This window comes from Oncorhynchus tshawytscha, linkage group LG15, assembly GCF_018296145.1.
Source record: "Oncorhynchus tshawytscha isolate Ot180627B linkage group LG15, Otsh_v2.0, whole genome shotgun sequence".
NCBI classification, from domain to species: Eukaryota; Metazoa; Chordata; class Actinopteri; order Salmoniformes; family Salmonidae; genus Oncorhynchus; species Oncorhynchus tshawytscha.
In genome coordinates, this window is record NC_056443.1 from 5,620,791 (window position 1) to 5,646,869 (window position 26,079).

General features: G+C 44.0%; 2 protein-coding genes across 5 annotated transcripts in view; one reads left to right on the forward strand and one right to left on the reverse strand.

The window, feature by feature from the left end:
* The window catches only part of LOC112215009 (endosome/lysosome-associated apoptosis and autophagy regulator family member 2), a 75,411-nt gene that overhangs the window by 28,242 nt on the left and 21,090 nt on the right, over positions 1 to 26,079 (reverse strand). The window lies entirely within an intron of this gene.
* On the forward strand, positions 231 to 24,342 carry LOC112214199 (nuclear receptor-interacting protein 2). The gene is made up of 6 exons (XM_024372783.2): positions 231 to 1,049; positions 11,522 to 11,830; positions 20,458 to 20,540; positions 20,797 to 20,912; positions 21,864 to 21,916; positions 23,614 to 24,342. The coding sequence occupies exons 1-6, from the start codon at positions 894 to 896 to the stop codon at positions 23,731 to 23,733; spliced, it is 837 nt and encodes a 278-aa protein (XP_024228551.1). The 5' UTR covers positions 231 to 893; the 3' UTR covers positions 23,734 to 24,342.

Consider the following 26,079-nt stretch of genomic DNA (forward strand, 5'->3'; position numbering starts at 1 on the left):
GTTGCTTTTCTACTTCTTTGTGTTTCCCCCCCACTACGGGGCATTAACCGAGAACATGTGGGTGTCGTGTTTTGAAACTAGGCGAGATGTGTGTGTGTGTCAGAGTGTGTGATGGAAAGAGGGCTTGAGGGGATGGACAGGGGGTGGGTATGTACTCCTCTAGAGAGCAGCAATGAGATAGGAAGAGACAGTCACAGAGAGAGAGAGGAGACAGAAAGAAAGAGAGGAGCACGAGCGAGCAGAGAGAGAGAGGAGAGAGAGCGAGAGAGAGGGGGGAGAGAGAAAGAGAGAGAGACAGAGAGAGCAAGCGCAGAGAAAGAGAGGGGCACAGTTTGCTCCTGCAGCGCTGCAAGGACAGACTCCACTGACAGAGGAGGGGACACACACACAGCCCAGCCTGAAGAGAGACATGTCTACATAACAGGACCATCAGCACACTAATCATTTCTGGACACTGACAGCAACACAGAACACAAATAGATGCCAAGGACTAGCACCTCAAAACAACCTCACCCTCAGAGAGAGGGAGGTCACATTTTGAAGGTGGAACAGTTTGAAGACGGACACGGTAAAGGTGAGGGAAGACATTTGCTCTGGAAGAGACCAACTAAAACAGGAGTAATCAACAGTATCATCTCCTCTCTGCGATCTATCTCTTGGAAGTGAAAAGGAGAGACTTTACAGTACAGGGCACTGGGCTGTGCTGCTCTGCCTTCAACACTCATACCCTTCTGTGCTGCTCTGCCTTCAACACTCATACCCTTCTGTGCTGCTACAGCTGTTCCTGCTGTTCCAAACCAGGCTACATCAGACAGAGGTACGCTGAACTGAGCAGCTCTGCTCTACACTCTAGCTAGCTGTACTGCACTGACTAACGGATTGACTGACTGACCATGAGTGAGTCGAAGAAGGGTGATCTGGCTATCCGGGATAAAGCCATCCTGGGCCAGCAGAGGCGTCTGAAGCAGGCCACCCAGTTCACACACAAAGACTCAGCCGACCTGCTGCCCCTGGATGGGCTCAAGAGACTTGGCACCTCCAAAGATCTGGTGAGTGGCTGTCAATGTCCCATTGGGCTATTCTTATTCTGTTATTGGTGGCACTGTCACTTACATGAGTTGTATCTATTAATGTACACTGTAGCAAAATGTTTTGAAGGAAAAACGTCTGTTTTCTGTTGTAGAGTGCTTTACTACAGTGTGCCCTGCTCTTATTGAACAAGTTCAAATAGTCCCTCCCTGTTAGTCTTTACCTAATGAATACGACCCTGGTCAGTGGCTGTCTGAAAGTCCCATTAGATCACACTCTATTGCTTGTATTGTTTCACTTTGACTCTTAGTGGTGGTGGCTAAATGGTGGCTAATGGTGGCTAAATGGTGGCTAATGGTGGCTAAATGGTGGCTAATGGTGGCTAAAAATGGTGGCTAATGGTGGCTAAATGGTGGCTAATGGTGGCTAAATGGTGGCTAATGGTGGCTAAATGGTGGCTAATGGTGGCTAATGGTGGCTAATGGTGGCTAAATGCATTTTGGATGAGACTTGGCAGATAGAAGATGTTGAAATAAGCTTATTTGGATAGTTAGTTGAAGAGGCTGTCCTCTGTTTGCCACCAGCTGCTTATCATGGATCTACCGTTCACTGTTATCGCTGCAACATCAACAGCAATTTCCATTATCTGACAAGGTGTCAAGAGAAGATGGTAGGCCATGTAAGAGACTCAGTACAGTAGATGAGAGAACTGCCTGTCAAACCCCGTCAGAGAACATGGAGCCTCAGAGACACAGTGTGGTCGTCACACGTCTACTTCCATCAGTACACTAGCTATGAGGCCAGAGGGACAGAACAAACAGAGCGAGGCAAGTTAGATTAAGATGTAGGCACACACCCACACAGCCACCCATGCAGCTACCCACACAGCCACCCACGCAGCCACCCACACAGCCACCCACACAGCCACCCACGCAGCCACCCACACAGCCACATTCTTCTAATCAATGCATGACACAGTGACAGAACACACTGTAAGACAAAGCGACAGTCCCTGTTAGTAAGTGTCCGCCCGTCCCCCAACATCCTCCCACTTCCTGCTCAATCAGTCCTCTCTCTCCCAGTCCTCCTCTATGGACACAAGGGCTTCCTGTGATAATGGCTTCGTTGCCCCACTGTCAACTCCTGACACAGTCTTGATTAGATGGCTGCCTCCCAAATTCCCAGAACGCACTCTAAAAATCTCCAGAATGACTGGAGCGGAGAGCATCAGAAGTGTGCTGTGTGTGTGTGTGCGTGTGTTTACACTGTGTGTGTGTGTGTCTGTGTGTGATTACACTGTGTATTTAAAGACAGCTTTCGCAGAAGGCAGCAGCATCTCCATGACGAACTTCCATCTCTCTCAACCCTCTCACGTTATATCTAAATCTATTTCCCTTTGCTCTCAGAGTTGAATTCTCTCACACGAGCATTGTGGGAGGATAACAAGCTGTTATTTAGAGCGAAATTAAATATGTGTTGGAGCCTGTCTGGTGCTGTGGATTCTATTCACACTCTGAGAAAATATGAAATCCCTATGCAGTGAGAGAACCTGAAGGTAACCATCTTCTGTATCCTAAATGGTCCCCTATGCCCTATACACATAAGGCTCTGGTTCAAAGTAGTGCACTATATACAGTAGGAAATCAGGTGCCATTTGGGATTCACCCATGGTGTCTGACTTGTAAACGAGTGTCTCCATTCTTCTGAATACAAACAAGCAATACTCAGGGTAATATTTGATTACAAGGGTGACAAGAAGAGAGGATGATGCCACTGACACACTCAGGCTCTTCAGTGTATTTACAGTCACATGTTTAACTTTATGCCATTTTGTCACAATGTAATGCAGTCAGAGCTGAATCTTTTCTGCATCACCTCCAACATGCAGACCACATCTGCAGAATGGCAGCATTTAATTCAACGACGCTACTGGGATAAATCCCTCTTATGCTAATACCAATTATCTGCTTATAGGAAAGAGAAAAGAACTCGCTCTGATTCATACCTCATTTGCTAGAAACCCCATTCGATGGAGGTAACAGGCCCCAGGGGTTACAGAATGATTTGCATGTCATCTCACGGCCCTGCTTCGCATTGTAATGGCCTTGGAGCCTGGACGGCAGAACGCCAGAGAGGCAGCCATTGTTACAGCTCCCCCGCCGTGCCTCGCTCTCCGTACTGACTGTCAAAAGCAATCACGCTCCGGGTGGAGACATGGCTGAAGTGAATTGTAGAAAAGCAGCAGGAGTTTCCCTAAGGTGCGTGGGGCTACTCTGAGATAAAACAGAAGCCAGCTGATGGGCACCAACAGAGTAGTGATGTCACCTCACAGCTGAATAGACAGGCAGTATGTGTGTATATTTTTTATTTATTTAACCTTTATTTAACTTTGCATTGTCAGATTCTTATTTTTGCATTGTCAGATTCTTATTTGCATCTCAAATTCTTATTTACAATGACGGCCTAGGAACAGTGGGTTAACTGCCTTGTGCAGGGGCAGAACGACAGATTTGTACCTTGTCAGCTCGAGGATTCGACCTAGCAACCTTTCAGTTACTGATCCGACGCTCTAACCACTAGGCTACCTAGTGTGTCTGTTTGTCGTTCTGAAATAGTGTTCATATCTCAAGAATGCTTTACTATCAGTCTCATGGGTTCCTTCCTTTATTAAGGAATGATGAAGACATTTGTCCTCATTATCATTCTCAAGTCATTAAAATAGAACTAATTCTGGTGTAAAAGCGCACATTGAACCACGCAGGGCTTCTTTAGATGTAGCCTGGTTTGCCCCTCCACTTCAACTGAGCCAGTACATCATTTAACAGTAAAGGGCCAGTTATATAAGAGTGAATGTTTTTTCTCTCTCTCTCTCTCTCTCTCTCTCTCTCTCTCTCTCTCTCTCTCTCTCTCTCTCTCTCTCTCTCTCTCTCTCTCTCTCTCTCTCTCTCTCTCTCTCTCTCTCTCTCTCTCTCTCTCTCTCTCACTCACTCTCTCACTCACTCACTCACTCACTCACTCACTCACTCACTCACTCACTCACTCACTCACTCACTCACTCACTCACTCACTCACTCACTCACTCACTCACTCACTCACTCACTCACTCACTCACTCACTCACCACTCACTCACTCACTCACCACTCACTCACTCACTCACTCACTCACTCACTCACCACTCACTCACTCACTCACTCACTCACTCACTCACTCACTCACATACATATATATATCCTAGATCAGAGCCAGGGAGCAGTGATCATGAAAAGGGCAAAGACAACCCACCATTCAATCGCAAGAGCGAGGGAAGGGAAAAGCAGAGTGGAGGAGGGTGGGGACAAGAGGGGAAGTGGTAGACTGTGGCCCCTTTTAGCACAAGTGTTATTTATATCAGAAAGCCATGAGTTCTAGAAAAACAGTGAGGGAGAAGAAGCAGCATCCCTCTCGCCACTCCTCAGTTATATCCCTCCATCTGCTCTGCCTCCCACTCTTTTTAACTTTGTGTGTGTGAATAAGCTGTGTGTGAGTGTATCTGTGTATCCTCTTTCCTGACAGACCCAGTGAGGCTTGTCTAAATGGGAGGCTCCAGGTGTCTCTGTCAGGTCGGAGCCGGGCTGCAGCGTCCGCATGCTCCAGTGTGGAGCAGAATGTAGAGCACCTTCCCTTCTCATCACCTCACTGCAGCATGAAGCTCAGAGGAGTGCATTACAGCACCAGGCAAACAAACCCAGCAGGGCATATCCTTCTCCACATCAAGTGGAAGTGTCTGGGCTTGGATTTAATTGGTGGTAATTATCTCATTAAATTGTTTATAACATCCAAGGACGACAACATTAGACCGAGTTCTCTCCCAGGCGGCGACATGGCACCTTCACTCACGCAATGGGATCCCTTGACATTTCACTAAGAAGTTTGAGATAAGTGCCCTAACTCTGACTGTGGAGGGCCATGGCAAATTGATTCAGGAGACACCTCAGGAAGGTTCTAGTGATTACCATTAGAACCCAGCACTGAGCCAATTAGCCTGGCTGACGAGAGCAGAGGTGAGGACCCTTCTCTCTATCCCTCCACCCTCTCTCTATCTGTTTCTCTCTCTCTCACCCTCCCCGCTCTCTGTCATCCACTCTCGCTGCCAGTTGTCAGAAGCTTTGATGGGCGGCAGCGTTGGTTCACCCAGAGCTGGTCCGCGCTCCGCAGACAGACAGCCGGCTAAAAATACCTGGGTGAAACAGACCGGCACAGAGACCGAGGGGATGGCAGAGGGAGAGATCAAGAGTAGAAAGAGAGTGAGATGAGAGAGAGAGAGCAGATGTGTTGCTGGCTACACCCTGATAGTTTGTATGACAGGAAGCCAGCGGCTGGGGACCTTGATCCGAATGGGAAAGCAGGCATTAGCAGAGTCATGTGACTTCAGCCATGATAGAGAGAGGAGCCTGTTGCAGTCAGATAATTAGCCCACACGGCAATTAGGCTCAAATCTCTCAGAGAGAGTGAGGAAAGAGGACATGCCATGACAAGAGGGAGAGAGAGAGTGAGCATCATAGTGACCGGTTTGAACTGGAACACTGTGGACATGTTCCGAGGGAGGTCACTGCAGGACACTCAGCAGCAGAATCAGCAGTCTGCAACATGTATTAAGAACACAGAGGAACAGTGTGTGTGTGTGTGTGTGTGTGTGTGTGTGTGTGTGTGTGTGTGTGTGTGTGTGTGTGTGTGTGTGTGTGTGTGTGTGTGTGTGTGTGTGTGTGTGTGTATGTGTATGTGTGTTTGAGGAGGGCTTGAAAAGATGCTAGATGGAATGCTAGAATATGACAGACAGGAAAGGACAAGGTCATTGATGATTGATATTCTATAAACATCCCAGTTTGTTTTTCCTCTTTACCTATTGTGCCATGTCTAGTGGTTTGACTGGACTGGTTGTCTAACTGGGTCAGTTTGCTTCTGTATCTAGTCAATTCAAATATAACATTTTTTATAAAATAAACAATGGCCATCTAGCCTACGGGGGACAACAGTTGGCCTTCATCAATAGTGTCATACAGTGTTAACAACAGTCATAGAAATATTATATGTCATGTCAATAAAGTTTTCATTTCAATCTCTGCTCCATACTTTCAGTACCAGAAAGGCTATGGGAAGTTATACTATCTTTAATTACAGCCAATTGAAGAGAGAATTGATTTCCAGAGACCAACTAGGGGAGGGACAGGAAGGAACAGGAACCTTCACATCCTTTGTACATGTTTAACCAACCATCACAAATCACTATTTAAGACTCATCCAGTCATCATCTCTGTTGGCTGAAATGAATGATGGCTAATCATGATATCAGCCAATATAATCTAATCTGCATGAACGCTGATGGATGCAGACAAAGATTAGCCTAATTCATAGCAGGGACGCCAATTCCAAGTGAACCACTTAGCCAATAAAGACTACCACCCATCAGCATGCATTTACAGCCATAAAGGTGTTGTATAGCACAATGTCTGACGTATGACTGCTACCTTATCCCAGGGGGGATTCAATAGGGGTAACTCCATATTTAGTGTGACAAATCAAATAAAAGCCTTGTATGAGCTATTTGGCAAAACGAGACAGTTTTACATGTACTCATGCTTTTGCCATTTGACGTTTGGCACAAAAGTGATGAACATGTCCACTGTGACAGCTGAAATTGAATAGATAATCAACGTTCATTCGCGGCATTCGGTCAATATATTATTTTGTTGTTGTTGCAAAACTGCTTACCTTAGCACGCAATCTTGTCTCTGAGAATGTCATGGCTAGAAAAGATGCAACATCAGACATTATTATAATCTTTGTCTCCAAACGGGTTATTTTTTATAGCCACTTTCATCCCTGTCCCTGAAACCAGACAAAAGACTAAGCACATCTGCCAAAGTGGAGCGCTAGAACAGTGAATTGCATTTGAACTTTATAAAAAGGCCAGGGCACATACTGTATGGCAGTTCACAACCACTACACACAGGCCCCTTGTTGTGAACAGAGGATCTGCATCCAAACAGTCTGACCTCGCTGTAGCTGCAGGGCAATCGGAAACCTACAACAGCCAGCTGCCTCCTCACTCACATGGAGCAGGGGGAATTACATTGGGTACACTGGTGTCAGCTTCAATCTGCTCTGCTCTTTGCCAGTCAGAGAGGAGCACTGAGGAGGGGAAGTATGGGTAATGGAGTTTTTCGATAACTGATTAATATTAATGGGATTTAAAGGAGGGTTTTCCCCTTGGGAGGGGAGGCAGGCAACCAGGCAACTCTCTCTCTGTCTTCCTCCCTCGACTAATTAATGCTTGTCAAAGTGTCAAAGAGAAATATGTTTATTTCTTCACTTTTTAAATCTCCTCCCAAGGACCAAACAAAAACTCCATAAATGTAAAAAAGTAACACACTGGGACGAAGTCAGATAAATCAGCAGTACCACAGACTGTGTCTGTGTCTGAAATGACACCCTATTGGGATACTATGGGGCTCTGGTCAAAATAGGGAACAGGGAGCCATTTGTGGACACAGCCTGTGACTCTTCCCTCCAGACTGTGACTCCTCCCTCCAGACTGTGACTCCTCCCTCCAGATTGTAACTCCTCCCTCCAGATAAACCTTTAGTAGTTCGCCCAGGGAAGCCCCTCCATCAGCCAGCCAGCCATTTACCTGGGTTCATTATCTATCTCCCTGTGTGTGTTTCCATACACATGCAGTTCATTACAGCAGGAAGGAGCGGGGGGATACGTGTTGAAGTACCCTTAATCATTGTCGGATTTAGATAATAAATTATCTGATCCTGCAAGCTTTGAGAAATGTAAATGAGAAAACTTTGCTGAAATTACACCTTTTCTGTGTTACCTTCAACAACGCTGGTGCGGATGGAAGATAGAAGGCTGAATGGTGGGGGTCAAACGAGAATGACACACAGTACACTGCTGGTTTTCCAATGACATCTTTGATAAAGGGCTGCGGACATCGAGATAAAACCTGTCTCTATGGGTGTTGATAGCTGGGAAGGTAAGTGTGAGGTCAAAGGAACCACATGGGGCTTGATTTGAATGGTTGTCAGATATGACAGAGTCAGAAAACACTGTCCCCTTCGCTCCAGGACCAGAAGGGGGTGAGCATGATTCAGGCCCGGTCCAAGTGACCCTGTTGATTTTATGGGGAGTGGTGTGGAGCGGACGTCGAGCTGCTCATTGTGAAAAGACTATTCTGCGGCGGGCTCCTGTGGAGAGGCCTTCTTCACAGCTTGTGTCAGAGCTGACTAACACAGCTCAGCCTAGCAACTACATGATCAGCTAGGTTGGGAGGACAATTCTACAGACTGGTAGCTTCTAAAGTACCCAGATCAATTGTGTAATGCCCAAACTAGTTGCTTTGGAACAATACAGAAGGATTTTTACAAGTTCCATGTCCTCTGAGAGTGATTGAATACCCCTCACATCTTACCCAGTCGGTTCCCGTATCCACAAACCTTGGCTGGACTATGAGGTAGCAACAGCAACAATATACTTTTGCCTTCGCACTGGCAGACAACAGTGAAGGAGGGGAGAAATGGAGGCAAAATGGTAGGAGATGTGGGGGGGGGATAAAGGGATGACAGGACTGGGAGAGGAATACAGTGTGATCCCTAGGTGACCTCTAGGATGACAGGGTGTGTTACTGAGAGACAGATGTCAACCAGTGTTGTGGAGCAGGAGGAAAGCCATTATAAACACAGTGTATACACACACATACACACAAACACACGGGAGTACATGAGAGGACAATATTATAGCCAGGATCTACTGGGATCTCTCTATCCCTCTTATTTGCTCTTTCTCTCTCTAATTCATTCTCTCCCTCTCTCTACCCTCCTATAATTCTCCCCTCTTATCTTCATTCATATTGTAAACAGGCAGAACAAGCTGCAGCTTCCAGCCCCTGTTTACCAATGGTAAATTCCCCTGTAGAGAATGGTAAATTAGCCCTGCACGTTGCACAATACAAAACAAGGATGAAATGATGATGAAAACAATACAATCAGCTGAGAAAAGAATGGGACAAAATACCAGCGTGGCATTTATCCTCCTCCTTCCTCTCCGTCTTGCTCCATCTGTTCCTCAGGCTATTGGGTATGATTGCACAATCGCAGTATTTGGACAGTCAACCCTCTGGGGATTTGTGCTCTTCGTATCTTGGTGCAATACAATACAATATTGTGATTACAGGAGTGGGCCATGTAATAATTAATTTATGTGCAGAGAAAGGATACAAGGTACCAAGGTTTTCTATTAACACGAACATACGGAGGAAATGTAAAATAACATGATTTGTTATAGAACTATAAAATAACTCTATCAGAGGTGGCATTGTATCACAACATAGTAATGAGGCTGTTTGTGCTGTGATGTCCTGCAGCTGCTCTCAGTAATAGTATCTTTTAGAGGAGGCACTAGCCTACAGACTCAAGTCTGTATACACAACGGACACCTGCTCGACTACTGAAAGGTGCTGAGGAGGTCAAGGGTCATGTCTGTGTAAACTCTCCTCAGACACTTTCGGTGTGGCACAGAGCCTTTAGAGAAACTGCAGTCTCCAACAGTACCAGTAGCAGAACCCACCTACAGATGTAGGATCTTAATTTGAGCCTACTCCCTTAATGCAATTTAGCTGACTTTACAGTAGCCATCACTTAAGAGATTTTGAAAGGAATCGTGAATAATGATGAGAAAGTTATAGATGCACAAATATCATACACCCCCAAAAATGCTGTTATTGTAATTGTTAGCATGTCTTGGGGTATGATATTTGTGAGTCAAACTTTCTCACTCATAATTATTCATGATTCAGTCAGGACTATCCGTAATCATGGTATCATCCACGTTAATGTAGAAAGTGTTTAGAAACATATTCTATTCTTATTTACAATAAAAGTGACTCCAAAATGACACAATAGATTATTTACCATTCATTTATTTTGGGCACAAAATAATCTGAAACGCAACCAAAACAACCAGTAAATCCATCCACAAGTTTGTAGAGTCACAAGCTTGATGTAATCATCGCGTGCCGGGAATATGGGACAAAATAATAACCTTTTGACTACTTTAATACACATAAGTGAATTTATCCAAATACGTTTGGTCCCCTAAAATGGGGGGACTATGTACAAAAAGGGCTGTCATTTCCAAAACAATTCACCCGATATGGATGAAAATATCCTCAAATTAAAGAGGACAGTCTATATTTTAACCTCATAGTCATTGTATCATTTCAAATCCAAAGTGCTGGAGTACAGAGCCAAAACAACAACAAAAAAGCCACTATCCCAATACTTTTGGAGTTCACTATATACAGTATACCCACTAATGTCTCAGAAAAGTCAGAGCAAACAAGCTCCTTGTCTTTGTTAACCAGATGAACAAGGTCAAATGAATAGGTTATCACATATACGCAGACTTGCTTCTGTGTGCGTGTGAGAGTGTGTGTGTGTGTGTGTGTGTGTGAGAGAGAGCTAAATATGAGAGGGAGAGAGAGAGTGCATATCTGCCTGTTTACAGTGTCAATAAGCCCTATAACAGAGAAGCTCTTAGCAAAACTGGCCCCTCCAGAGAGTACTTCCTCCCTGATCAATAGAACGCCTACCCACAGAGGTATACAGAGGCCTGATACAATCTATTGTGTGAGCCAGTGTGAGAGCACCGACCAGTCATCACTTTGACGGGCTGACAGGGAGAGCTGGAGCACAGGGTGAAATGAGCCCAGGAGGAGACTGACAGACAGTTCGGCTTGGCTCTGATATGCTCTGATGTTGTGGTCATTACCTGAAACCTTCAACACCTCAACTGAACTCACAATGAGGCCCCAAAGGTGAGATTTGAGACCAGCAACTGTGTGATACAAGCAGAACAACTGTTTTGTAGGCTACATACTGTACAGACATGCACAGTGCAGATAACACAGATTGGAGGCGCGCCTACCCACACATAAGCGCGCACACACGCTATTTACAGCCAACGATGTGCCTCTGGCTTAGAGAGAATGAATGTTTCCATCCCGTCAGTAGCAGCACCGTTTTTCAGCAGCAGTTATATCTGAAATCACTGACATCCTCCATCCTCAGACAGATTAAGCCTAGTCCAAGACTAAAAAGCACTTTCAATGGAGATTCTCTAGTGACATCATTTTGAGTCACCCTGCCCCCACCCCAATGGACATTTATCATTGCCACAGTTGTAATATGTGTATATTATTATTTTATTATCGATTTGTATTCATTTTTTTTCTCTTTGTCCAGCATTGTTGGAGCTTGGAGCGCAATCATTTCACTGTACCCTGTAATTATATCTGCCAGCCTATACATGTGACTATAAACTCTCTAATCTAATCTAGTTCAGGACTAGGCTTAACCAAGGCTTAACCCAGCCCTAAATGCATAGCTTTTTTCTGACTCCCCTGAAAATGGTGTCTGACATCCCTCTACCTGCCCTGTCTCCTGGTTACAGCAGCCCCACAGCATCGTGCAGCGCCGCCTCATGGCGGGAAACATCACACAGCTGCGTGGCGAGGCCCGCGTGGGGAGACCCTCGCCCCTGGTCGACAGCAAGGAGGGGGGCGCCGGCGACGCAGAGGAGAAGAGCGAGAGCACGGCTGACGACTCCACGGAGGAGAGCGAGAGGAGCCTCGAGACGAGGTCGGACGAGGAGGAGGACAGCAGCGAGGCCGGGGGGAAGACAAGCAGCACGGCGGAGAACGATAAAACAGAGGAGGGGAGGAAGGAGAGGCCTCTCACTACCCTGCTGGTCCAGTGCAAGGTACGCTTGAACACCCATCCTTCCTTCATTTCTGCGTCATGTTTTTTTTATTAACCTAAATGAAATCTCAAATACGATTCAGTTCCACTCCATAGGAAGATAAAAGAGGAGTGAAAGGGGGAGATAAAGGGATAGGAGGAGAGAGAAGCACTCAGAGAGACCACAGTGACTCATCATTTATCCAGATGATTGATTCCCTCATTGTAGTCAACACACAGCTGAAGACCCCATCATACTAACATCATAAGATAATTATACGAACAACATTGGTAGAATCAATCTATATGCAAGATGGGAAGACAAACCAGCAATGCAAATGCATTGAGTTCACTGGCAACATCATTAATTTCAGTGAATGAATAGCAGTCATTAAGATGTTATTAGTGAACATGAGCAAACGTACCATCCAAGTCATTTCTGACTCAGTATGTTCAGGCTATATTATTTCTGCAGACAACCCACTGACAACCCACATACTGCAACGTAATAATTGGACTAACTTTAAAACACCATACTGCACCCACCCACAAGTATTGATTGTCTGGAACACAGGCTCAGACTGATGAAACAACACCTACATACACAAGACTAACCAGGCATCAACTCCACTGAGAGGTACGGAAATATACCCCCAAATAAAGGAGTTTGACCTTGGGGAGTGGGTGGGCGGGCGGCAGAGACTACTGTGTTCTTTCCCTCCTCCAGATCACCTCACCTGAGTCTCTCTATAGAACAATGATGACTGCCACACAAAAAAAAACACCCACTCAGTTGCATCATTTCTGGCTGTCATCTCAAGGTAGTGTTGTGTAGCATTTTAACTGACTGGCTTTCTGAATCATACCTGCCTGAAGCAGGTTCCAACAAATCAATGTGGTTTGGGATAGATGTTGATGAACTCATACACATACAGTGCCTTCAGAAAGTATTCATTCTTGACTTATTCCACATTTTGTTGTTAAAGCCAGAATTCAAAATGGATTAACTACAATAAATTAAAAAAATTGCACCCATTTACACACAATACCCCATAATGACAAAGTGACATTTTTGGGGGAAATGCTTGCAAATGTATTTAAAATCAAATACAGAAATATCTACCAGAGTTAATACTTTGCAAATGCAGCTTTGGCGGCGATTACAGCTTTGAGTCGTCTTAGGTACAGTTGAAGTCGGAAGTTTGCGTACACCTTAGCCAAATACATTTAAACTCAGTTTTTCACCATTTCTGACATTTAATCATCATAAAAATTCCCTGTCTTAGCTCAGTTAGGATCACCACTTTATTTTAAGAATGTGAAATGTCAGAATAATAGTAAAAACAATTATTTATTCCATCTTTTATTTATTTCATCACATTCCCAGTGGGTCAGAAGTTTACAGACACTCAATTAGTATTTGGTAGCATTGCCTTTAAATTGTTTAACTTGGGTCAAACGTTTCGGGTAGCCTTCCACAAGCTTCCCACAATAAGTTGGGTGAATTTTGGCCCATTCCTCCTGACAGAGCTGGTGTAACTGAGTCAGGTTTGTAGGCCTCCTTGCTCGCACACGCTTTTTCAGTTCTGCCCACAAATTTTCTATAGGATTGAGGTCAGGGCTTTGTGATGGCCACTCAAATACCTTGACGTTGTTTTCCTTAAGCCAATTTGCCACAACTTTGGAAGTGTGCTTTGGGTCATTGTCCACTTGGATGACCCATTTGCGACCAAGCTTTAACTTCCTGACTGATGTCTTGAGATGATGCTTCAATATATCTACATAATTTTCCTGCCTCATGATGCCATCTATTTTGTGAACAAGACTCTAACAAGAATTCTGGAGGTCTATAATATTTTTTCTGAGGTCTTGGCTGATTTATTTTGATTTTCCCATGATGTCAAGCAAAGAGGCACTGTGTTTGAAGGTAGGCCTTGAAATACATCCACAGGTACACCTCCAATTGACTCAAATGATATAAGAAGCTTCTAAAGCCATGACATTATTTTCTGGAATTTTCCAAGCTGTTTAAATGCACAGTCAACTTAGTGAATGTAAACTTCTGACCCACTGGAAATGTGATACAGTGAATTATACTTGAAATAATATGTCTGTAAACAATGTACTTGTGTCATGCACAAAGTAGATGTCCTAACCGACTTGCCAAAACAATAGTTTTTTAACAAGAAATTTGTGGAGTGGTTGAAAAACAAGTTTTAATGACTCAAACCTAAGTGTATGTAAACTTCCAAATTCAACTGTATGTCTGTATCAGCTTTGCACATCTGGATTTGGGTATTTGGGTATGCAGATTTTCCCAAGGTCTGTTAAGTTAAATGGTGAGCAGCAGTGAACAGCAATCTTCAGGTCTTTTCACAGACTTTCAATGGGATTCAAGTATGGGCTTTGGCTGGGTCACTCAAGGACTTTCCCATTCTTGTTCTGAAGCCATTCCAGCGTTGCTTTGGATCCATGCTTGGGGTCATTGTCCTGTTGGAATGTAAATCTTAGCCCCAGTCTAAGGTCATTTGCACTCTGAACCAAGTTCTCATCAAGGATTTGCCTGCTGTCATGTGCCTTTTTCTTAGGAGTGGCTTCCGCTTAGCCACTCTCCCATAAAGCCTAGATTGGTAAAGTGCTGTAGAGACTGTTATCCTTCTGGCAGGTTTTCCCTTCTCAGTCAAGAGAACTATGTAATTCTGTCAGAGTGGTCATTGGGTTTTTGGCCACCTCCTTCTTGCCCGAATCTGGGTAGTTCCATATTTTTTTCAGTTTCCCAATGCTGGTGACCCCTGCGCTCTTGGAAACTTCCAACACTTTATACCTTCCCCAGATATATGCCTCATCACATTTATATCACAGAGATCTACAGACATTTCCCTGGACTGCATGTTATAGTTTATGCTCTAACATGCAATGTAAACTGTGGGACCTTACTGTATATAGACAGGTGTGTTTCTATATCATGTCCAAACAATTGAATTGGCCACAGGTGGACTTCATCAAGGATAATACAAGGAAATTGGATGCACCTGAGCTCAATTTGGAGTGTCATAGCAGAGGGGTGTAAACACATACCAGTCAAAAGTTTGGACACACCTTCTCATTCAAGGCCTTTTCTGTATTTTTACTATTTTCTACATTGTAGAATAATAGTGAAGACATCAAAACTATGAAATAACACATATGGAATCATGAAGTAAACAAAAAAACTATTAAACAATTCAAAATATATTTTGAATTTTAGATTCTTCAAAGCAGCCACCCTTTGCCTCGATGATAACTGTGCAAAGCTTTCTTAATTTGTGCCCTTGAAAACCAAACCCAGAATCAAACTGAAAACACATTTGAAACCTTTAGACATGCCTCCTCGTCCTTCATTTCAAAATGTTAAGTATAAAAGAAAATGTCAACAAAGTTGAATTTCATAGTGGTTTTATTAAACACCATCATTTGCCAAGTGCAAGATGAATTATGATATGCTGAGATAAATTCATGAAGTGCCATATGAAAAGAGAGTTATAAGGCACAATAAAAACATTCATAAATCATTATCCGTAGGCATTAGATAAACAAGTATGAAGAGAGCTGTGCAAGGCAAGATATAAAAAAAACAAGAATTATGCAAATATGAAATCAGGTAAATGTGCATATGAAGGTGAACTGTGACAGACAAAAACACCAATCAAGAGTTATGCTTAGATAATAAGGTAGAGCTGACAGAGCTTTACAAGACAAAATATATGAACCATTTAAAAACAGAGAAGTATAAGACCCCTAGATACCACATAGATGAACATATTTGGAGCACAGGGTTGGTCTGCCTGACTGGAACTCATCTACTATCCTTGGCAGCATGTGTGTGAAATAGAATGCCTTTAGTTTAGGGATAAGATCAGCACAGAACTTCACATCAAAAGGCACATCAATAACAACCTGCTCGGATGGAGCCCAGACAAGCAGTTTTCATCCGTACGAGTATTCAAAGATAAATACACAGCTCAGAGGACTAAAGGTCAAGAGGGAATTCATTATCAATGGAAATAGTTGTTTTTCTCTAATGGGGAACTGAAGATTAATGGGTCAGGGACACGGGAGGAATTTCAGTCTGGGACTCATAGCTACATGTGTCAAGTTCTCATTGGTCCGAATTGTCTAAACATTAAGCCTGAAACAGGATATTTGTTATTTGGCCATTGGCCCTGTTTTATTGCAAGACATTCTAATTGGTCAACCACGGGCTAGGGTTGGGTTATAAACTCCATCCAGTCTCTTTGTTCAGAGGAGAAACATTGAGGACAGGGAAGAATAAACATCTACCATCTACTTTCAACTATGATTTGTTCTCTTTAAATAAATATATATTTCTCCCCCTGATTTGCTTTGGGGTCTGTGTTATTGAAGAATAACATCAACTGCTAGCACATCTCTCCAGTCCTGTGCAGAACATGCCCATTTGCACCTGCATGTAGTACCCACGGTCTCCATTAGGTTGAGTAACACCATGCACCAGCTTCACATCGGTGAGTTTGCCAGAGAACATTTCAGTCAGAGACTCACACTTCTTAATCAGAAGGGGACATTCGATTTCTAATAGTTCTTGAGAGTTTAAACACTCGATCTGGGCTTGCAGAAAAAAAACATGGCTCCTTGACACTCACTATTGTGCCTCCACTCTCCAGACTAAACCCTCAGCTCTCCATCCATGTGTAGGCCACCTGCTCGTTCTCTTTGCTATATGTGGTTGCGGAACCCGGGGGAAGAGATTCTCCCGCACAACGAAGTCGGGATTTGTTGAGGTGCGCACAGGAACCTTCTTTGCTGAGCTAGCAGTGATCCAAAGCTAACGCGCGTCATACAATGCATGGGAGGCACTCTGTGCTTTAGTGACCTCCTCCAAGCTGGCACATTAACACTCCTCCAGCTTAACATAGATGTCATAATATGACAAGCATTTCTGACACTGCATGTTGATGCCATGTTCACCATAAGGCTGTTGTAGCTGTGTGGCTGCTGCTGGAACCTAATGACTGTTTGGTTAAGCTTTGATGCACTTGTGTAGAAAGCTCCACAATGGAACATTGGCTCCTTTCAAACTTTTAAGTGCGTTGTGGGAGTGGCATGCAGGAGTTGGAGGTAGAGGTGGAGAAGCGGCTGTGGTGCTGTCAGAGAACTCGTCACTTGGTTTGTGACGTTTGAAACAGATCTCGCTCAACCTTTTTGGAGCTAAATTCCGCTGCGTCCCTGCGAGTTCCACTGGTATTGCTCATCTGTACAGGACACCCCTGTCAATCCTCCATACACAGCATTCTGCACCTTCAACAAAACACTACTGTTAGAATAGTCAATTACAGCACAGAGCACTAGTATACATGATGTTCACAGCTGACTAGTTTACAGTCTCCTTTTAACTGGTAGATTTAGGTTATGCTGGTCATTTCCTATTTGATTGTAAAACTTTATTCTGTACCTACCTCATTGCCATTCGAGATTAGACTGATATACTTACACAATGAGCCATTACTGTAATAGTTAACGTTATCAGTTCTGGTCAGTGATATGGTATCATCCCAATTAATTAGCTGGCTAAGTAACTAGCTAACATCAAACATATCATTCATAGAAAGGGTTATGATAAACAAAAAGCCAACACAAGAACACCCTGTAGTCTCCACCTTACCGACAGATGATACAAGAATCCAGGCAGAATGATGGTGTGTTTTGCTCTGACTGGGCTGGACATCTGCTTTGAGGAACACCAGGTTGTCATCCTCAAGACAGTGAATAAGCACCCGCCCAACTTTGCCGCTGTGGAGGTATTGATATCTGTGCTTGTGTAGCTCCTCACCTCTGACTCATCCACACCGAGAGACAAGACTAAATATTTGAAGAGGTCTTCATAGGTGATATCGCCCTCCTGCCCTTGAATAATCCGTGGATGTGGCACAGACTTGCCATTAGACTTTGAAAGGTTTTTCTTGGTATGATCCCACAACATTTTGAGCTAGCTAGCTAACGATCACAAAACGGCAAGAACGCCACAACGAAAGTCCTCCACAAAACAGAACGTTCGGACATTGTTTTGTTTCCGGGTTCTTAAATAAGGTGAATACTTAAGCAATAAGGCCCGACGGGGTGTGGTATATGGCCAAAATAACACGGCCAAGGGCTGTTCTTAGCACGACGCAACGTGGAGTGCCTGGACAAATCCCTTAGCCGTGGTATATTGGCCATATATCACAAACCCCAGAGGGTTCATTAATTGCTTCTGGTTCATTGAACAAGCAGGGAAACCGTGTTTAAACCCTTTACATTGAAGATCTGTGAAGTTATTTGGATTTTTACGAATGATCTTTGAAAGACAGGGTCCTGAAAAAGGGACGTTTCTTTTTGTGCTGAGTTTATATCCTCAATTTACGTCACAAATAGTACGGTTAGTCTGAGTATGCGAACACAGCTACTGTGTATGTGTTTGAAGTAAGTGGTTCACCAGGGAACATTCCATGGGGCTCAGCTTATCTTTGTTTAATTCTGTTTTTAAAAGCGGTTACACGCTCCATATTTACCCATTAATTCCGGAGCCATTTTTAAACTTCACAGAAGGGAAGGAATTTTTCACCACTCAGGCAGAGACAAAAACGTACGTTCGCAGGCCTGCTGAGAAGCCTGGCCGTGAGAAGCCTGCAGGGATTAAGAGGGAAAGCTCAACTATCACCATTATTGTGTGTCGGGGACTACATTTTTACACCCAGCCACAGCAATGGGATTTGATGTCCTAGTGGGCTTTAATCTAGGGGGTAAAAAACACCCTAAAGCCAAGTCGATGTATGTACTGTGATACACAGTGGTAATATGGCAGGAAAAAGACAAGTGAAAACATGCTTTTCTCAGGATGTTTTATCCATCCATACATCTAGGATCCATTTATCCACCCATCCAACCCGTATTCATCCTTCCATCCATCTACCAATCGAACCATTCATTCAAAACATGAGAGAAGGCTTGAGATGAGGTACACTGTCTCAGAAACCACAAGGTAGTACTGCTGACCTAGCAAGGACACAGAGGTTATGTCACTGGGTTGTGTTAACTCGTGTTCAGGGAAGCATATCATTATGTGTCCACTCAGTGTCTTTCCCTCTCCATCGAGAGGGGGCGGGTGTGACATCTTGTTCCGTTCTCACTCACGCAGATCCACCATATGCTGTGAAGTGTGAACATGTTTTAAATCCTCCCTCCAGAGTTGCATGTTTTCAGCAACATTGCCTGTTCTGCCTTCCACTCGCAGAAGTATGATATGCTAACTGACTTGCCTAGTTAAAAAAAAGGTTACATTTAAATGCAATATTCTAATAAGAGCCTTGAGATTTACAACAGAAACTTCATTATAGAACATTTTACAGTTATGGGTTTAAGTGCCTTGCTCAAGGACACATCGGCAGATTTGTCACCTAGTCGGCTCAGGGGAATCAAACCGGCGCTCTTTCGGTTACTGGCCCATTGCTCTTACCACTAGGCTACATGCCGCCAGGCCTCTGCAGTCATTAGAATCTGCCGCAATGTCTGCTTCCCCTTTACCGTGAATCACAGCATTGTGACATGAAGTGCCCTACGACAGAACCACTGGGAGATGTGGAGGAGGATAAAGGATCACCACCCTGGCTGTTAGCAGCTCTGCTGGGTGGGTGAACACACACACACACACACACACACACACACACACACACACACAATGACAGGGAGTGAGACAGATAGGATGCTTTAGGCACCCAGGAGAAGACAGCCCTGTTGAAACACAGGATCCTCACTTCAGAAGTATTGTTGTGTTGTTTACTGTTCTATGGTTCTGGCTCAGAAGACAACATCATGTTGCTCTTGTACAGAAGATGTTGCCCTTGAGCATAATGGTTTTGGACGAGCACTATTTTCAAAACAGGAACTGACCGGTCCGCTGATTAGTTGAAGAATATTCCACAGGCTCTGCTGATTGGGCTAATATTTCACTGTCTAGTAATGTATTCAGGATTATAAAAGCATGAACAGGCCTCAGATAAGATCTCTCAGATCTTTTTCAGAAAACAAACACAGTCATTGGCTCTAATGGTTGAACTAATAGTCAACACATCCACTGGAGTGAGACGAATGATTTCATAGGTGTTTTTTTCTAAAACAGTCATGGTTGGTTTGGTATTATCTCTAACCATGAGGCAGAATAGCCAAAGTCCTGCAACATCAGCACAGGCTTCATGATCTAATAGTCTCTGACTCAGACAGAGGATCAATACAAACGTGATTGCATATAAACAACTATGCCAAACCTAGAAAACACCTAGTCTTAAACACTACCTGTAATTGGTTGGGAAATGTGGCTTAATAATGGACTAGTAGCACAAATTTGACCAACACTCGAGTCGATAAGCCTTTAATTCAGACTTTATATCGTAGTTTGGCAGTTTTTTTCAACAGCAGAGCTGTTGGGACCCATATGATGAGAAGCCTTTTGTAATCAAACAGATATATTTCCCTATAGCTGCAAGATAAATATACGCGTTCCTGTCTGCTGTTCTCTCCTTTGTGGGAGTATAAGTGTGTTGACTATACACTTATACTATCAGTTAAAACAGTAGTTGTTATGTTGTATTTCCACAGTACTGCGACACTGAGGTGAAGGCTTCCATCAACACTGGGAGTCAACACAACCGCATCTCCAGCTCCTGCTGCAGGAGGCTTGGGTGAGAGGCCTTATTCTCCCTCGCTATCTCTCTTTCTCCGTCAACCTCTACCACACCCATCACATAACACTCCTGGGTCCAGGTTTGCCAACTAGCACCGAAATACAGAGCGCCAACAAACACATTTGAGTTCCACAGGCACTCACACAACCACAACCAACATCAGACTGCATCAGCATCAACAAACTGGCCTGTGAGAGACAGAACAGAGTAGCGTCCTAATAACCTCTACCATGGCCGTGTTGTGTGTTGCCAGATTGGTTCCCACCCAGGAAGGTCCACCCTGTGAGCAGACAGAGGGCCAGGGCTCTGTGAGGGGCCTGCAGCTGCAGCTGGGCAGACAGAGTGTCCAGTGCTCTGCCCACGTCACTGGTAAGGAAGGGGAGACCACATATTACGTCACATAAACATTTAAAGCAGCATTGCAGCCAGTTGTAATGACTGTCAATTAAGCAAGAGAGTCCACTCATACAGGGTAGGAATACAGGTGTTATGGCAGTGTCAATGAAACACTTTCGTTTTTCTTTCTCCGTAAACATACATTCTGTTCAGCATTATCTGGACTGAAGGCGTGGCAAACAACATTGAATCGAATAATGCTATGGATTGGATAAGTTAACTTGATTATATAAATCGCTGGTGTTAAACTGTAATGTTCCTGTCAGTGATCAATACAAAACGTCTGGGTGCTCTCTCACAATGACCACAAGCCATTTTCCACACCATCAAGATTACTTCCCTTTACCAATGTCAATACAAAACCCCTTGGTAAAACCCCCCCAACAAATCAGTGCCTAGGTACAAAGCTGTGTTTCAGACAGTAACATTAACAGATGGTAATAGATTTGCTTACTGGCTGTGTTATTTCTGAATGCTTGCTCTAAAAAGGCAGCGGTCTTAAAAGGTGTTGGAGATGTGCTTGGCAGCCAATGTGTATGTGACAGTGTGTGTGTGTGTGTGTGTGTGTGTGTGTGTGTGTGTGTGTGTGTGTGTGTGTGTGTGAGAGAGAGAGTGGGTGTGCGTGAGTGTGTACTCAGTATGCAGCATGTGCTCCTGACCTTTCCTATTCAGCAGCCAGGGACAAATCACAAAGACAAGCAGAGAGAGGCTAATACCTTAATGGTTGAACACACACACACACACACAATGCAGATGGGAGAATGGAGATGTGCTGATGATTCCTGTTAGTTTTGAGCTCATTTATGCAGTGTTAATTAATCAGTCAGCGAGAGACACGGCAGGTTAGAAATTCACTGTTTCTTATTCTGCTCCCCTCTCTCCTCTTTATCTCTCTCTTCCTCTCTCCTCTCCATCTCCCCACAGAGGATGAGGTGTTTGAGCTGTGCCTGGGTCTTCAGACTCTGCAGGAACTCAAAGTAAGTCCTCATTAGTGTCGCAAATGTGTAAATGCTGTGTTTGATCTGCCGTCCTACGTCTTATTTACACACATTATTTGAATATTTATGAAATGCAAATTGTTATATTTGGTAGCACTTATTTGTTTTTCCTTTCGCCTCCAACCCCTTTCCATGCGTGGAATGGATGTGGGAGGGGCCAGGTCTACATAAGGGTGCTAATTTTAAAAAAGTTCACAAAAGCTCTGACGAAGGCCGTGAGGCCGATACGTAAGCTTATTAAAGATCAGTGATACTATCAAGAGCAGTGTGTGGTTTCCTTTTTCATTCATCTTGTTCAACTGTTGCCATGCACCTGCAAAACGTTTGCTCAGATGTGCGAGTGCCTTTAGTATTTTGAATCTGCCGTCCTGACTAAATCTCCCCCAACTTGAACTTCACAGATAACGAAAACTGCTGCTAAAAATAATCATAGGGAAAAAGGAGGCAGACATTGAGCTGTAGCGATTAGACTAAGCAGAGACCTTAGGAACCGGCATCTTCAATGTGTTACTATCAGAACACATCAAGTAATGCCAGGTTAAGACAGAGATGGAGACAGACAGGTTTGTGTTATGTTATCTGAGGGTTACGGCTGCACTGCTGGCGCTTCCTGGTGAGGGCAGGGCTGCAGGTGAAAGCAGACAGATAAGACAGACTTCAGATCAGCACATCTCACTGAGGTTTAAAATGCTGCCATTTCCCCAGGATATCCCAGGAAATGGCAACACAATGTGACAGTCAACAAACAGAACAGAAGGGGAAATTACATGAACAGAATTCTGTCTTAGAGGGTCTGAGAGGGAAAGTAGAATTAGGCACGAGACTAATTGCGACCATTTCTCACAGAGAATCTAATTAGACTTTAAGGGTACACTGCAAACCCGATCTATGATTACGCAAAAGCACCCCCGGAGGATCTGCGATACCGGAGACAATTTTCCTTCCAAGTGCACCCAGTCTCAGTATTCTGCTCCCTCGGCAAATCTCAAGATGGGAACTTTAACTCAATTTAATCATAGCTGAAAAGTTTTCAAAATACTCCTTAAATAGACCGGTGGCTTGGAAAAAAGGGTAAATCCTAATTTAATTATCACGTATGCCTGCAAGGAAAGATACCCATATATGGAGATGGAGGAAGCCTGGAGTTAAAGTTAAAGACAACTGTTAGAACAGAGACAAAATGTTCAGTTTAGTCCCTGGGCCGTTCTGGTGACCTGGAAGTAAAACACAAAGCTCAGTGGAGTCTGTTAGGCACAATGGAAAGCAGAGAGCTAGACTCAGGTGCATCTCAGAGCCATTGTGTGAATTGTGATAACATATGCATGCGCACTGGGGCATATTTAATGTTGTGCCCCTCAAGAGAACCATTTGGATGGAAAAGTACATAACTGAAAAAAATTACAGTGTCTCCCTTTAATGTCACCATGTGCAGACCGATTGAACTGCTATTTGGAGCAGACGAGGCGACCTTTCCGAGGATATTGGTTTACATAACATTATTAACCCTCGTGGTCTAAAATGGCACTTTGTTGGATGATGGCAGTTCTGCAAACGAATGGAGTTTCCATGGCACTGCACTCTATCTGTAGTAGAGTTGATGTTAAAACCATGTTTTGACCCTATAGTCAGTCATGGTCACCCATCTGATGTCTCCCTTATCCATCCTTTATCTCCAGTGCTGTGTGGACCTGAGCAGTAGAGTCCTAAAGCTCCAGGGCTCAGGGGAGGAGCTGCCTTTCCTGGAGCCGCCATTGGTCAGCCAGTGCCATCACCAAGACAGCAATGAGAACCTGTGACGCTGGCGTGTCACAACCTCCCAGCCGTCCCACGCCCTCCTCTGATTGGCTGGCGCTGAAAAAACATAATGAGGTCCGGGTCGGGACTGTCCAATCAGTGTCTCGCACTGCCAGGAACATGGTTGACCACTCCAATTCTCTTCAGTTTACACCATTGTGTTTGTTTCTGTGGAATTAAGACATTACCATGATGTTACCCCTGTATTGAATTAGACTAGTTTATGGAGCAGATGGAGCTCAAGGATTGGGACAATTCTATGTAACAATCTTCATAATTATGTACTTAATCAAGGTGTTTTTTATCTGCCAGACAGTGCATCATTGTTCAATGCACTCATGGAAAAAAGGAATCCAAAACGGTTCTTTGACTGTCCCCTTAGGAGAACTCTTTCTGGTTCCAGGTGGAACTATTTTGGGTTCCATGTAGAATCCTCTTTGTAAAGAGTTCTACATTGATCTCAAAAAAAAAAAAAAAATGGAACCAAAAAGGGTTCTTCAAAAAGATATCCTATTTGAACAGCCGAAGAACCCTTTTCTAGATAGCACCTTTTTCCCCCTAAGAGTGTACTGAAACATACGGAGGAGTCAGACGATGATTATCATTTGAAATGAACATATTGTGATTTGGAAGTATAAAATAATTTACATTGATCATCAATTAAATGCCCAAACTGTTTAAAATCAAAATCAGTTCAGCCTTGAGGGAAAAATGTATCTCCCTCACATCCCTTTACAGAGAGATAGTCTTCTAGATGTCTTCTCACACGTGCTCAAGAGAAACGGTGAACAAAAAACAGGTCTTATGAAACCTTTGAATCTGCCTGTTAAAAAAATCTATTTGAGAGTCAGGACAGACAGGGAATTCTGGAAGAGATGTGAGGAGACTACTGCTACTCCTGAACTAACTGCGTTCAGCCAAGTGAAGACTCTCTCTCTCATTTATTTTCCCAAATGAAGAGTGCTCCTAAGAATGTCACGATGACCCACATCAAAACTAGTTCTCAATAATTCCACTTAAAATGTTAAGAGTCCTGGAGCTAGTTGTGTGTGTCAGACGGACAGCACAGCAAAAAGATCCAAACATTCCATAATTCCGCATGATTTTTTGTAGAAGTCTGCTTTTGTATACGTCTGGATGTTAGTGTTCCTGTGAGTGTGTGTGACTTGGAGATGTGCGAGTGCGTGTACGTACTGGTAGATGTGCACTGTGTGGGTGTGTTGGATGCATGTCAATCGAGGGGCTTTTCTGTTTTGATATGGTTAGTGGCTAGTGTTTCACATGGGAAAGAAAAAGGGATGAGTTCTATTTACTTCTCCTCCTCCTACTCCTCCCAGCTGCTCCTACTCCTCCCAGCTGCTCCTACTCCTCCCAGCTGCTCCTACTCCTCCCAGCTCCTCCTACTCCTCCTCCCAGCTCCTCCTACTCCTCCTCCCAGCCCCTCCTACTCTTCCCAGCTCCTCCCAGCTCCTCCTACTCCTCCCAGCTCCAGTCAGGGGGAGCTGCCAAAACGGAGCTGACCCCAGATGCCTTCCTTCCCTCGTCTTCTTCAGGGGATATTAATCACTCTGCTCTGAGGCTGCTCTCTGGGACAAGGCCCTCATAGATGTTTGTTTAAGCATATTCTCTCTCTCTCTCCCTTAATTTTTTATGTTCAGGAAACAAATCTGCTTGGTACATTTTACCTCTTCTCATTTGGTACATTATTCACTTTGACAAGCCTTGCTTGCTGATTTGGTATTTTACTAGGACCGGTGCAGCATCACAGAATCATCATCAGGACCCTGCTTGTTGCCTGACTGACAGTTTCAAAACAAGTCACATTTTCTTAGTCACATGCGCCGAATACAACAGGTGTAGACCTTACAGTGAAATGCTTACTTACGAGCCCCTAACCAACAGTGCAGTTTCAAAAAATACATATAAGAATAACAGACAAAAGTAACAAGTAATTAAAGACGAGCAGTAAAAAATAACAATATATACAGGGGGGGTGCCGGTACAGAGTCAATGTGCAGGGGCACCGGTTAATTGAGGAAGTATGTACATGTAGGTAGAGATAATCAAAGTGACTATGCATAGATGACAACAGAGAGTGGCAGTGGTGTGGAGAGGGGAGGGGGGCAATGTGAATAGTCTGGGTAGCCATTTGACTAGATGTTCAGGAGTCTTATGGCTTGGGGGTAGATGCTGTTAAGAAGCCTCTTGGACCTAGACTTGGCGCTACGGTAACGCTTGCTGTGTGGTTGCAGAGAGAACAGTCTATGACTAGGGTGGCTGGAGTCTTTGACAATTTTCAGGGCCTTCCTCTGACACTGCCTGGTATAGAGGTCCTGGATGGCAGGAGA